The 15,274-nt window shown below is 44.5% G+C and overlaps 1 protein-coding gene across 2 annotated transcripts in view; it reads right to left on the bottom strand.

Moving 5' to 3' along the window:
* Nucleotides 1-14,970, bottom strand: part of WDR75 (WD repeat domain 75) — a 33,904-nt gene extending 18,934 nt beyond the window's left edge. The window contains exons 1-8 of one of the 2 annotated variants that reach the window (XM_053360216.1): nucleotides 14,850-14,970; nucleotides 12,498-12,627; nucleotides 11,273-11,338; nucleotides 10,443-10,542; nucleotides 7,641-7,765; nucleotides 6,513-6,583; nucleotides 1,422-1,532; nucleotides 404-492 (exon numbers count right to left, since the gene is read on the bottom strand). In XM_053360216.1, the coding sequence (XP_053216191.1) occupies nucleotides 404-492; nucleotides 1,422-1,532; nucleotides 6,513-6,583; nucleotides 7,641-7,765; nucleotides 10,443-10,542; nucleotides 11,273-11,338; nucleotides 12,498-12,627; nucleotides 14,850-14,935 (778 nt within the window). In that variant the 5' untranslated portion in view covers nucleotides 14,936-14,970. The other variant, XM_053360222.1, reaches the window with a different exon arrangement.
* Between the last annotated feature and the right edge of the window lie 304 nt (nucleotides 14,971-15,274).

Raw genomic sequence — 15,274 nt, 5'->3', positions numbered from 1 at the left:
CACACAGACAACTCTGTTGCTTTTGCCACGGTCCTATCTCTAAACTTCCACACTTTTGCAAGACGCATCGAGGAGATCCAACTCTTTTGCTTTGACACTGCTGTGCATTTATATAGCGTATTTCATATATCAAGAGCAGTTCACAAGCGTTTTCTGAAGAGAATGTCGGGAATCTGTTGAGAAATTCTCTTAATTGCTTCATATTCAAAAGGATCTCAAAGCCACGTACAGAAAACAGAAATCAAATACAAGAGAGTAGAATTTCAGAACTATCATATTGCAGATGGGTGAATTTGCATGGGGAGAGATTGCTAGAAAAGTGACTTGCTCAAGGCCACTGGTGAGCTGATGGGAGAGGTGAGAGAATTGAAACAGCAAATGTTTCTAGCTTGGGTAACGTTACCTTCAACAGTGAAAGCGAGATCCATAACTTCACCGTGGTGCCAGTGCATTGTGGAGTATGTGTAGTCATTCTTGTGATTAAAATTTCTCCTAGTGCGGGGAAAAAAAACCATTCAATTTAGGGCAAACTTTTCAAGTTAGGGATCTTGAGGAGGACGACTGGTGTACAAAGAGACGCATGAAGCACTTTGGGAAACTGCTAACCTATGATAATTCTTGGGTTCTAATTATATTCTCCTGTGCTTTGCATACAGAATAAAAACATGGCACTGTGATTCAGCTAAAGAGCTCTGTTGGCATCAATAGGCTTTCACTTGGGGACTGCTCACCAGAGAGGAAACTGCAAGCCTAAAGGTGATGACACATTCAAAGCCCAAATAAAATGTGGTCCACCTGCATTGCAGTCCTTTCTAGTGGGGTGTACATCCCAAGGTGTATTCCAATACACATGGTGCATCCATCCTCTCCCTCGGTTACTTGCCCACTGACGACTAAAACTGGATTAAGGCCAGAAGCCTCAATACCAGGTCTTCTACCAATAACCATGAGAATGGTCTGTAGGCAGATGGCGCAATCCTACTACTGCAACTAAGCAGGTTTGGTCAAGTCAACAGCCCAGGAACCACATGTAAGCTACTCTTGAGTTCTTTGGAAGAAGACTGGACTATACATGTAACAAATAAATAGCCCTTGCTCACTTACAGATATGCACTCTTGCCACTATTCAAGTATGAAGATTGAGAGTAAATATTTCCAACAACTATTAAATTGTACAGCAGGCCCCTTCTCCTTTTTCTCCAGCTGCCCCAAGTATATCTTTACCACTCCATAATCAACACCTTCTAAGACAGAAGCTTTCTCTGCTGGAATCAGAGGCGCATTTTATCGCAAGCTTTGGCAGGGAGGAGAGGCCAAAACTGTGCCTTTGCACTGCAAACTTGCACTGCAAGATTACAGCAAGGAAGGATATGCATGCTTATCAGAAAACCACTGCCAATAGCAGCAAACGTTTGTCTCACCACAGCCGGATTTTGCCATCGCTGTGTCCGCTTGCTATGCAATCTTCCTTTGGGTGGCAGGCTACGCAGGTGAAGAAGTCGCTTATTCTGGATTTCCCATCTACAGAAAAGCTTCAAAAACAGGAGTCATGGCTTTAAGTTAGTTTGGCTGGACTGAGCTGAAAGAAATGTCAACTAATCCCTGGCTGCTCAAAAGTGCAAGGAAGGTGGATGGCGAATACCTTTCCATTTCGGGGATGTACTAGCAAGCATTGCATAAATCTCTCTCCCCCCCCCCCCAGCTTTTCTGATGCAGTAATATCTGCCACCAGGAACATGCAAGAAGAGCACATGCTCTTTCTGTATAACTTCAGCTGATTTCCTTTCCATTGTGCTCACTCTGACAAAGTAAAGGACCCCTGGACAGTCAAAGGAAACTATGGGGTTGCGGTGCTCATCTCACTTTTCAGGCCACGGGAGCCAGCATTTTCCACAGACAGCTTTCCAGGTCATGGGGCCAGCAGGACTAAATTGCTTCTGGCACAACGGGACACCGTGACGGAAGCCAGAGCGCACGGAAACACTGTTCACCTTCCCACTGCAGTTGTACCTATTTATCTACTTGCACTGGCATGCTTTTGAACTGCTAGGTTGATGATCTCCGGCGGGCTAGGGACAAAGGTGACAGCTGTTTCCTGGTTCTGCTGGATCTCTAAGCGGCTTTTGTTACAATTGATCATAACATTCTTCTGGACTGTCTAGAGGAGCTGGGAGTACTGATACAGAGTGGGCCATGTCCAGAAAGTGGTGGTGGGGGATGAGTGTTCAGACCCCTGGACCCTCACTTGTGTGGTGCCTCAGGGTTCCGTCCTCTCCCCCATGCTTTTTAACATCTACATGAAGCTGCTGGGAGAGATCATCAAGGGGTTTGGACTGGGTATCCATCAATATGCAGATACCCAGCTCTACCTCTCTTTTAAATCAGAACCAGTGAAGGTCCTGTGTGAGTGCCTGGAGGAAGTTGGAGGATGGATGGCAGCTAATGGATTGAGGGTGAATCCTGACAAGACAGAAGTACTGTTCTTGGGGGATAGGGGTCGGGCTGGTGTGGAGGACTCCTTGGTCCTGAATGGGGTAACTGTGCCCTTGAAGGACCAGGTGCGCAGCCTGGGAGTCATTTTGGACTCACAGCTGTCCATGGAGGCACAGGTCAATTCTGTATGCAGGGCAGCTGTCTACCAGCTCCATCTGGTACGCAGGCTGAGACCCTACCTGCCCGCAGACTGTCTTGCCAGAGTGGTGCATGCTCTAGTTATCTCCTGCTTGGACTACTGCAATGCCCTCTACGTGGGGCTACCTTTGAAGGTGGCCCGGAAACTACAACTAATCCAGAATGCGGCAGCTAGACTGGTGACGGCCGCCGAGACCATATAACACCAGTCCTGAAAGGTCTACATTGGCTCCCAGTGCATTTCTGAGCACAATTCAGAGTGTTGGTGTTGACCTTTAAAGCCCTAAACGGCCTCGGCCCAGTATACCTCAAGGAGCGTCTCCTCCCCCATCGTTCTGCCTGGACACTGAGGTCTAGCGCCGAGGGCCTTCTGGCAGTTCTCTCACTGCGAGAAGCAAAGCTACAGGGAACCCTGCAAAGGGCCTTCTCGTTAAGTGGTGCCCGCCCTGTGGAATGCCCTCCCATCAGATGTCAAAAAGATAAACAACTACCTGACATTTAGAAGACATCTGAAGGCAGCCTTGTTTAGGGAAGTTTCTAATGTGTGACATTTTAATATACCGTATTTTTCGCCCTATAGGATGCACTTTTCCCCCTCCAAAAATGAAGGTGAAATGTGTGCGTCCTATGGGGCGAATGCAGGCTTTCGCTGAAGCCTGGAGAGCGAGAGGGGTTGGTGCGCACCAACCCCTCTTGCTCTCCAGGCTTCAGGAAGCTATTTGCAAGCCCTGGGAGCCCGGCACGAAGTCACGCAGCTCTCCCATGGCTTGCGGAGAGCTGCCTGCAGGCTTCGCGCCGCTCTCCGCAAGCCTGGGGAGACCGGCGCGACTTCCCGCCGGGCTCCCTAGGCTTGCGGATAGCAGCCTGTTCTGGGGGCTGGAAATAATTTATTTTATTTCCCCCCCAAAAAAACTAGGTGCGCCCTATGGGGTGAAAAATACGGTATTTTTAAACTTTGTTGGAAGCCACCCAGAGTGGCTGGGGAAACTCAGCCAGATGGGCGGGGTACAAATAATAAATTGTTATTATTATTACTCGGTCTGTAGGAGCTGGGACAGAGCAACAGGAGCTCACTCCATCATGGGGATTTGAACCGATGACCTTTTGATCAGCAAGCCCAAGAGGCTCAGTGGTTTAGACAACAGCACCACCTGCGTCCCTAATAATAATAATAATAATAATTTATTATTTATACCCCGCCCATCTGGCTGGGCCTCCCCAGCCACTCTGGGCGGCTTCCATAAAAACCAAAAATACAGTAAAATATCACACGTTAAAAACTTCCCTGAACAGGGCTGCCTTAAGATGTCTTCTGAATGTCAGGTAGTTGTTTATCTCTTTGACATCTGCTGGAAGGGCATTCCACAGGGCGGGCGCCACTACCGAGAAGGCCCTCTGCCTGGTTCCCTGTAGCTTTGCTTCTCGCAATGAGGGAACCGCCAGAAGGCCCTCGGCACTAGACCTCAGCGTCCGGGCAGAATGATGGGGGTGGAGACGCTCCTTCAGGTATACTGGACCGAGGCCGTTTAGGGCTTTAAAGGTCAGCACCAACACTTTGAATTGTGCTCGGAAACGTACTGGGAGCCAATGTAGGTCTTTCAAGACCGGTGTTATATGGTCTCGGCGGCTGCCCCCAGTCACCAGTCTAGCTGCTGCATTCTGGATTAGTTGTAGTTTCCGAGTCACCTTCAAAGGTAGCCCCACGTAGAGTGCATTGCAGTAATCCAAGCGGGAGATAACCAGAGCATGCACCACTCTGGCGAGACAGTCCGCAGGCAGATAGGGTCTCAGCCTACGTACCAGATGGAGCTGGTAAACAGCTGCCCTGGACACAGATTTGACCTGTGCCTCCATGGACAGCTGTGAGTCCAAAATGACTCCCAGGCTGCGCACCTGGTCCTTCAGGGGCACAGTTACCCCATTCAGGACCAGGGAATCCTCCACACCTGCCCGCCTCCTGTCCCCCAAAAACAGTACTTCTGTCTTGTCAGGATTCAACCTCAATCTGTTAGCCGCCATCCATCCTCCAACCGCCTCCAGACACTCACACAGGACCTTCACCGCCCTCACTGGTTCTGATTTAAAAGAGAGGTAGAGCTGGGTATCATCCGCATACTGATGAACACCCAGCCCAAACCTCCTGATGATCTCTCCCAGCGGCTGCATGTAAATGTTGAAAAGCATGGGGGAGAGGACAGAACCCTGAGGCACCCCACAAGTGAGAGCCCAGGGGTCTGAACACTCATCCCCCACCACCACTTTCTGAACACGGCCCAGGAGGAAGGAGCGGAACCACTGTATGACAGTGCCCCCAGCTCCCAGCCCCTCAAGACGGTGCAGAAGGATGTTATGGTCGATGGTATCAAACGCCGCTGAGAGATCCAGCAGAACTAGGAAACAGCTCTCACCTTTGTCTCTAGCCCGCCGGAGATCATCAACCAGTGCGACCAAGGCAGTTTCAGTCCCATGATGAGTCCTGAATCCCGACTGGAAGGGATCCAAATGGTCCGCTTCTTCCAGGCGTGCCTGGAGTTGTTCGGCAACCGCTCGCTCAATCACCTTGCCCAAGAATGGAAGATTTGAGACTGGGCGATAGTTGGCCATCGTGGCCGCATCTAAAGATGGTTTTTTAAGAAGCGGTTTAATAACCGCCTCTTTCAGCGGGTCTGGGAAGGCTCCCTCACGGAGGGAAGCATTCACCACCCCACGAAGCCCATCGCCCAGTCCTTCCCGGCTAGCTTTTATAAGCCAGGATGGGCAAGGATCCAGGAGACAGGTGGTTGGTCTCACTCGTCCAAGCAGCCTGTCCACATCCTCGGAGGTAACAGATTGGAATTGATCCCACTCAACTTGACTAGACAGAACTCTAGCACAAGGTACAGGCTGTACAGCACATACTCTGTATGCAGAAAGTTCCAAGATCTCCAGCTAGGGCTGGGAGAGAATCTGGTCGGGACGTATGAAATGATTATATAGAAGGCAGCTTCTATTGCTCCTCCAAGCCTTACCCTATGGGATTTACAATACTATCACTGGTTCATTTTGTTGTTGGCATTCATTTGTCTCAAGAGACAATGGAGTGTGCCGGGTGTGTGTGTGTGTGTGTGTGTGTGTGTGTGTGTGTGTGAAGTCAAACCTGGGTAGTGTGTATGGAGATCCTGGACTGCCCAGACGACAAGACCACCCCCCCAGCCCCCCTGTGGTCTAAAGGAAAGCAGAGCAATATGTTTGGCACCAGTTCAGCGGCAGGAGATGCCGGAAGGAGGCACACAAGGCACCATCCACTTAGGAAACTCCACTCCGGATTTGTGTAGGGTTTACTCCTTAGCAGATAAAAGGAGTGGGGGGCACTGTTGTTTAAACCACTGAACCTCTTGGGCTTGCCGATCAAAAGGTTGGCAGTTTGAGTCTGCACGGCGGGGTGAGCTCCCGTTGCTTTGCCAACCTAGCAGTTCAAAAGCATACCAGTGCAAGTAGATAAATAGGTACCACTGCGGCGGGAAGATAAATGGCGTTTCCTTGCACTCTGGCGCTCATCCCGCTGTCCTGTTGCACCAGAAGTGGTTTACCTTCACCTTTTCCTCCTCAGCCTTTCCTTCTCCAAAGATATTAATAGCTGGGAGATATGCAGCTAAGTCATATTCAGAATAATTCCCCTAAAGTCAATAGAATTAAACACATTGATTTCAATAGGTCTACTCCAACTACAGTTTGGATATCACCATCTGGGTTTTTCTTTTCTTTTCTTCATTAATAAGCATAAGTGTTATCAGGGCTACGGACACTTCTATAAGAAACAGCAAATTCTTGGCCAGTTCAGAAGCAACAGATGCATATTCAAAGCAGCAAAGCAATTACTAGCTGGAGTTGTCTGCCCTCACCTGTAAAGCTTCTTCTTCCTGAAGAAACAGACGACGAGGTGACCGCCGCAAGCAGATACCACATATTCACCCTGTTATAAACAAAATATAGTTTAGTACATACCAGAGTCCAAGTGGATTAAAATGTATGATTAAAAAAAATAAAAATTAGAACATGTGATGGGCAAACTGCAAGAGACAGACAACTACTATGCAAGTCAGCTAAAGCAGCACAATGGTATATTTGCAACCAGTGCTTTTTCCCTTCTAAATCAAATTCAGACATTTCCTCCATGGCTTTTACCCAGAGTGATCTCAAGAGAAATGATGGCTAATTCAGGTGCCCTGAGATCTGGATCGAAAGCGGAGTTTAAAGAAACATAGCAAAGATGCTGAACATGGGTGAAGTCAGCCTAGCTGCTGGCGGCAAACCACAAGGTTGAAGCTCCTTTGGCTCCACAGAACTGGCCATGTGGTTCTTGGTATCCTAAGACATAGGAGTGTACCCAAAGGAGTTTTGGGCTTGCGTTTTACAAAAACATGCCATACACCCCACTGCCTTTTGTTAACCTGTTTTTGGAACAGGAAGTGTTTCCAAAACAGCCTGAAAAGCAGACCTCATATAAAAGTGATAAATTCCTTTGAGAACACAACAGGTAACAGATAAAAAGGTAGCTCTTTGGATACCCCCTTAAGGCAGAGAGAAATACAGGTATTTTGTGTCCAGGGTCAGAAACAGGGAAATTTAGAGAGGGATTTCTTCAAAACTATACAGAATATGATAGTTACAGCAGAACACCTACGCTGTAATGCGGTAAAGGATTTTATGGTAGTTAGAAAGCCGCCCTGGCAGTGACTGACTTTCTGTCCACATTTCATGGAAAAGCAGAGAAAGTGGAAGGGCCTCTGCATTGGATTGGCTAAATTTCTGAGATTTTACAGTGGGCAGCCAAGGCAAAGAGGCTAGGAATGCAACGAGTAAGGCTGTGGTTGGAGAACAGGCTAAGAAGAGGGTGCATGCTCTAAGAGCTGAGGAAGTAAAGAAGGATGATTTGACATCAAGTTTGTGCATGCAGACCTCTAATATGATATACTGAAAGAAAGAAAGAAAGAAAGAAAGAAAGAAAGAAAGAAAGAAAAGGTATATACTTCTCTTCCAAGCGCTGTACATTTGGGTGACTGGCTTACACCATCCAAAATCAATTCCAGATCATTGGCTTCTACTTCCTGACCTGGTGTTTTGGGGATTTTCAGTGAAGCTAGCTGAAATAGACCTGATGGAAACAAAATTTATTTCAGTTTAAAACCAATTATTCTCATATAGATGAAATAATAATATTTTTTTATCACATCTAACTTTTATCTCATTCATTAGCATGAGTGCAATTAGGCTACAGTGGACGCTCGGGTTGTGAACGTGATCTGTGCGGGAGGCACATTCGCAACCCGCAGCGCCGTGCCTGCGCACGCGTGGGTTGCAATTTAGCGTTTCTGCGCTGAAACCCAGAAGTAACCCGTTCCGGTACTTCCGGGTTCGGCAACCCAAAGCGTCTGTAACCCGAGGTATGACTGTATTTTGTTGTATGGCCTTTATTTATCATATTTGCACCAGGTTGTCGTCCCCAGAACTCAAAGCGACATCAGCAATGCTGCCTCATTTTATTCTCCTAACAAGCCTACACAAAGACTAAGTGTACTGTGAATTATAGCAGCATTTGTGGTTCAGTGGCATAATTCTTGCCTGCCACGTGGGAGGCCTAGATTTGATTCCTAGCCAATGCAGCCACATGCCTTATGAAACTCTGGGATAGCTCAGTCGGTAGATCATGAGACTCTGAATCTCAGGGTAGTGGGTTCAAACCCCACATTGGGCAAAAGATTCCTGCATTGTAGAGGGTTGGACAAGATGATCTGGTTCCTCCCAACTCTACAATTCTATGGTTAAATAATATTTCCCCCCACAATGCTCGGCAGAAATTAACACGCACTGTGCAAACTTTTATAGTTACAGACAAAATTATGGCAATGTATATCTCCCCAACATAATGCCCTCCAGCAGGTTGGCAAAAGCTGATGAGCACAGTGTTTCATTTTAAGCATGACTGCCACACTAAGATGAGGAGCGTTAAATGCATTGGGGCTAGCCATTTCTACCTTTAGTTCTTTTAATCTGCGGTTCATCGATCCTCTAAATAAAATACCTGTTTGTGATACAGCAGCTTATACTATTTTTTTAAAAAATAATATTTTTATTAAGTTTAACAATAGAAAAATAGGACAATAAAAACACAGAAAAACCATATAAAACACAACAATACAAACTTTCACAATACATAAAATACAAACATTTAACAAGAAAAAAAACAGTCAACACACAAAAAATAAAATAGGAAAAAACACAAATCACTCTTTTCTAGTTATTTATCTTCAATTAACTTATTTTCCTGACTTCCTCACGCCTCCCTTTTTTATATCCCTTTTTAACAATTAGTTCAGCAAATTCATATCCACAGCAGCTTATACTAAAACACCTAAAGCATTCTTCCCGTGCTAGGCAGTGAACTGGAATAAATCTGTAATCCCACTAATTCAGGGCGGGGTGGGGTGGGATATGCACTCACGGTAACAGTGCACCTTGTCCCCTATTCACAAAGCTGTTGCATGCAGTTTTGTTAACAGATTCTGGGCTGTGTAGTCCCAGCCCACCTATTCTGCACTGATTAGGCTTTCCTGTGTCAGCATACCAGAGATAGTGCTGATATAGCAGTCACTGGATATCACCCTAACCATAAATGCTTACCAGCCAGAACAGGGACTGGGCTTCAAGTTCCGAGCAGCATATATGACAGCTATGCCTCCACGCTCCATAAATGTCCAAATCCAAGACAACATAGTGTTTTAAGAAGTCTGCTTAGCATCTTTTTCACAAATTAAGAAACCTATTTCTACTCCTCTGCTGTCCTACAGCACAGGGCAGTCCAACTTTTCATACCCAGTGGGCTGCAGTAGTGCTGCCACACACTGAACTACATTTCCATATTGTAAATTGAAGTGCTCACAATACATTTAATATTTAATATACACGATATATGTAATTAAATATATTTAATTAATATGTGTAATTAAATACACTTAATTAAACACACAATTAATAGATCTAATTACTACATAAATTTAATACACAAACAGATGCGTGTGCTTTTGTTAGCAAAATATGACACACTTTTTAAAAAAGGTTTTAAGATGTTATCTCTTGATTGTTGCTGATGACTGCCATTAAAGGCGGACCACCCTGCTATAGCAGGAACATTCAAAACAAACAGGAGACCGGATTCAGCATTCTCTGCCAGCCTAAGGGGTGTTGTGCTAGTGTAAGGGCGAGAATTATGATTGCACAATATAAAATACAGCGCAACCATTGTGCTAGCGGAAGCCTGCTGTGCAACAGGTATTGGAGCTGCAACCAGGCATTAGAACCATGCTGGCTTCCTATGCCTTCTCTTGTGCAAACCTTTCCACTACCGCAGCTGGTATACCGTTAGGGGACTTAAACTTAAGTGATACATAAATTTCCTCTCTGGGAATTTATTCCTTATAGGGATTCTACCCCATCCCCCATCACATACAAAATTCTATTTTAGGTATACTTTTATGTTGAGCATTGAACTCACGTATGTGGAGTTTGTTTGTATTTTATTTTGTTCACTTTTGATATGGTCTATACTAATAGTCTATAACAAATAACCAATCCCTAAGATGTGACGAAGCTCCTATGTACCCCACTTTTCCCCCCAAGGGCAAGAAAAAACAGCAACAAAAGGGGAAAACAATTTCTTTATCCTGCCTTTCTACTTAACAATAAAACCCGCAAAAATGCTCACAGTCTTCATGTTAACAACAATCATGAAAAACAAGATGTACAAAATTAAAAGAACAGCAATTATGACATACCTGATCTTTCATCATTATCTTTTGAGATGATAACAAATACCGAATTCTCAGATCCCGCAAGTGCATAGAATGCAAAGAGTTTGAACCCAACCACCAATGTCTGTAAGAGAAAACACACACGCACAAAATCAATCTCTTTAGTCTCATCTAAAAACTAAGCTGAAAACCCATGCAAGTTTATACAACCCTGCTAGTTAGAAGGTGCGGAACGGGTTTTTAATCAGGTACAATTATCAATAAAGTTGTGCATACAGTTCAGGGATGGAGAACCTGTGGCACGCCACATGTTTTTGGACCGCAGCTCCCATCAGTCCCTGTCAGCGTGGGATGATGGAAGTTGTAGTTCAACATCATCCTGATGACCAAAGGTTCCCCATCTCTTATGTAGCTCATCTCAGTCATGAATCATCAACAGAAAACACTGTCCATTCTAAGCCTTTGTGGATAAGAAGAGATCCTGCTTACTAGCTAGACACTCGTATGCTGAAAAGAGCCCATTCGCCCCCCTACTCTATTGCAATGCATTTACATTGCAATCCTATACACACTTGGCTGGGAATAAGTCCTGCTCAACTTAACAGTCTTAGTTTTGAGTAGCTATATTGAGGATTCCACTGTAGATGCAGTTAGTGATGACTCGTATCAACCAAGATGCCACAGTGCAGTTTGCATAGCAGTGGCAAAGCATGTCCAGGTCTGCAAACAGAGCATTTACTCACGAATCACAGAGATTTGTTTTATTCACTCCAATGCATACTATTTCGTTAATCTAATGAGAAGTCCGTGGGCTGCTATACAGAAAGAAGAGATGCAAAGAGAACATAACAAACCTTGATGAGAATGCCATCCATAAAATCCCAGAGTTTAATAGTGCCATCTAGAGACCAGGAATAGAGCTGGTGGAGGAAAAATGACATATTAAAATGATTTGTAAGGTCCTATTCTGGTTTATCTACAAAGCATTTTGATTCTTAGCAGTGCTGATTACTCCCTGTGTATGACAAAAATGCTAACAAAATGTGAAGTGGTTCTAACACCTTTGAAAAAAGCCCTTACTACTTATTTAATTAAAACTGCACATACCATGTTCTCTGCTGAAGATATAACACACAAGCACATTTACGAGAAAAACAGCCCAGAGATGGGATGATAATCAAAATCAACTATGATGCAGACAAAACGACTGCGACTTAAGTCCAAATAAGTATGTCCTAGCGCTGACTGCTCTTAAAAGGGAAGAAATGTATTCTATGAGAAACCAAAATACCAGCAGAGATGTAGCTAGTCATATCACTGAGCAGAATGTTCCACTAGTTGTGTCTGTCACATAAGGAAGATGCAGCCTTGAGTCCTTTCAAATTCTTATGTCCATAAAGGACAAGATATGAAGCAGCATCTCCATTATAGATCTGCACATGAGGGTGAGAGGAAATGTTATCTAAGCTATGCAGACCTCAGCCCAGGCAGGGTTTTATACGTTTTCCACCAGCATTTTCAACTGGGCCAGGAATTGATAAGAAACTATTGCAGAATAGGTATAATTTGCTCCATTTGAGCTATACTCATACCTGGCCATAATCATGGATTTGGCCTGGGATTACAACAACAACAACATATCACAACAACAGCAACAATATATCAAATTTCTATGCTGCCCTTCATTCAAAGATTATAGGGCAGGTCACCGTTAAGCACAGCAAAATTACCTAGGATATTTATCCCAGTTTCCCCTTGAGTGCCAATTTTCTTTCATAAATGTGAGTGTTGGTGCCCCGATGTTGATCAGGACCCTGGCATATGTGGGGAGGGAACGTAAATCCTTTGCCCTCTGCTATGGTCCCTATGTGGTTCTGAAATTTTGCAGTGAAAAAAGAGGCTCTAGTGGGAGCCGCCTTGCCCTCTTGTAAATTGCTCTCTCAGGCCCTCTAATCCAAATTGCCCCTCTCCAAGCAAGTTGGGGGCGGGGGAAAGTTTGCACTTAATGACAATTATGTTACATATGCTGCTTGTAGGTTGGCTCTAAGATAGGACTAGCATTGCCAAAATTTTAACAACCTGTAGATGGTTTTGGGGATTCAACTGGACTCCTGTCACTATGTTGCTGTGACCTTGGAGAACATGCAGACATTCTTCTGTAGCTGTACTGTAGACTTTCACACAGTCACCAGAAGCACACAAAAGGTACCTATAAACAATGAAATCAAAGCCAGAAATCAATTAAAAGGCATTTATAGTACTTGACAGAAACAACGTAGGCTAACTTGGAAAATTCTAGAAGCATATTAGATAATATTTATCCATCTTCACATCCAGCATTACATGTAAAAGACCAATTCCCAACTGCCAAAGGAAAACCAGACTATTTTTCAGTATGGTCCAGTTCATATCTAATGCATACAGTACCAAACCGTGAATGTGCGGATATGCAAGTACTCTCAGTAAAAATTGTAGCTGTTTTACTCCTCTTCCAGTTCTCCTACTGCCATGCTATCTGGAGCTAATTTTGGGTGGGAGTTAGCAACTTAAGTCATGGGCCCATAGCTTGTCACCTCCAGACAAACCATACATAGTAAGCAGAACAAACCTTGGCTATACCAAACCAAAGCTGAGTTTGGTGCAGAGAAGGACAACTGGGGGAAAGGAGCAATGTGGCCATGATTCCTGCAAACGCATTTTAACCGTTGGCTTATCTTAATGATACATGGGAACCAGGTCATGTAGTATCTAAATGCCACGTGTAATGGCATTTAAATACTATATTAAACACAAGCTGCCATGCGCGCCTAATATGGAGACAGAAAAGTGAAATATAACTGTAAAAAAATTAAATAAATATTCTTGTATTTTGTTTCTCCAAATGATCGCAATAGACCAAAATATGCTTTTTAAATATATTGGCATTAATATACACAGTGCTTAGAGTAGCATAAAAAGAGTGTACAGCTCAATTTTTTTGGGGGGGGGGGATAGGGATGAAACATGTTGACAAGAGAAGGGAATGGAAGCAAAAGATAACTGGAGAATGAACTGTGTTGCATTTATTACCATGTGGTTTAAACACATTTTTGTCATAGTACCAGGAAGTTTAAGGTCTATTAAAAATACCAGTTTATCGGAAGCCTCTTTTACTCTGGATTGTTTGTACCACATAATATATGCACTTTTCAAAACTCTAAGGGGAAAAGGTATAGGCTCAGTGGTAGAGCAGAAGGCCCGGGTAGAAGACAATTTCTTATGCTGATCTAGTGTAATACTCCTCTCCTCTTGCATTGCTTTCACTGTTATAAAGATCTTAAAAGCTTACTGATACTGGGGCACAAATCCCCATGAAGAAAAATCCACTCTTTTAACAGAACATACCTCCTATCCCTACATTTAATTGGCAGAATCAGCACCACCACAGTTGCCACACAATGCCCGTTCTGCATTTGCAATTATATTTTGATAGTTTAGTGTAGCAGCGCCTTTTCTTTTTTTAATTGTGGTAGTCGTTGTTGTTTGAAATCATAATTTTTAGGAAATTAAAAAGGGAAAAGGATGGAAGAAAACCAACCTAAACCGTGCACCTCAGACTGTGTGTGATCCTACAGCCCACTCAGCCTTATGTAGAAAAACCCACAAAACACGACGGGTGTGTGTGTGTGTGTGTGTTATTGGGTTGTTTTTATTTTTGTTATGTCTTTTGTGTTTCTATGTTGGTGATTTTATGTTGTAACCACCCTGCGACTTTCTGGAACATGGCGGTATACTATTAATTATAGCAATTATATCATAGTAATTATCATTACCATAAAGATACAGTGGTACCTTGGGTTACATACACTTCAGGTTACAGAATCCGCTAATCCAGAAATAGTACCTCGGGTTAAGAACTTTGCTTCAGGATGAGAACAGAAATCGTGCTCCGGCGGCGCAACAGGCCCCATTTGCTAAAGTGGTGCTTCAGGTTAAGAACAGTTTCAGGTTAAGAACGGACCTCCGAAACGAATTAAGTTCCTAACCCGAAGTACCACTGTACAGGTAATGAGTCTTATTGCGTGTCTTATAAATAATAATAATAAAGAGTCTCAGCGTGTGTCTTAATAATGATAGTGTCTTGGCGTGTGTCTTAATAATAATAATAATAATAATAATAATAATAAAATAATAGTCTCAGAGCATGTCTTAATTAATAATAATAATAGTCTCAGCGCGCGTCTTAATAATTAATAATAATAATAATAATAATAATAATAATAATATGGAGCCTGAGCCCGTGTCTTAATACTACTAATAATGCGGCGTCTAGACGCGTGTCTTACTCGGGAGTAAATTCAGCCGCGTTCAACGGGGCTGACGCCGCCGCCCCGCGGCTTAAGCGGCTGGCATTCCTGAAAAGCCCCCACTGATCCCCTCAGCGCCACTCACTTCGAATCAGCCGAAAAGACCGCGCGGCTCCCGCTCAGCCAACTGCCGCCGCAGCGAACCACGCGGAGCTGCTCACGCGCCACCATCTTTCCTCGGCGACCTTTGACCTCCCCCGACCCGCCTCGCTCCTCCGGAAGAAAGAGCAAAAGCTCCATTGCCGCTCTAGCCCAAGCCTTCCCTTAGAACTCAGTAGCACCGCCCTCCTCCTCCTCCTCTTTCCGCTCTCCTGTCACGACGTACCAAGGGGTTAGACCCGTACTTCCGGTTTTCTTACTATTGAAGCCGATGGGGGGGGGGACCATAGAGATGGAAAGGAATGGGATAGAAAGAGCTTTCAAAACAGAAACCGGAAGAGCGACGCTCCTCTATTTCTAGGCTCTATGGACTGAAAGTCCGCGTCAGGGTCTGGCAATCGGCTCCCGGCC

The sequence above is a fragment of the Podarcis raffonei genome, chromosome 1, assembly GCF_027172205.1.
Source record: "Podarcis raffonei isolate rPodRaf1 chromosome 1, rPodRaf1.pri, whole genome shotgun sequence".
In the NCBI taxonomy this organism is placed as follows: Eukaryota; Metazoa; Chordata; class Lepidosauria; order Squamata; family Lacertidae; genus Podarcis; species Podarcis raffonei.
The sequence above is the reverse complement of the archived record's forward strand: the minus strand, read 5'-3'. Positions and strand labels throughout refer to the sequence as shown.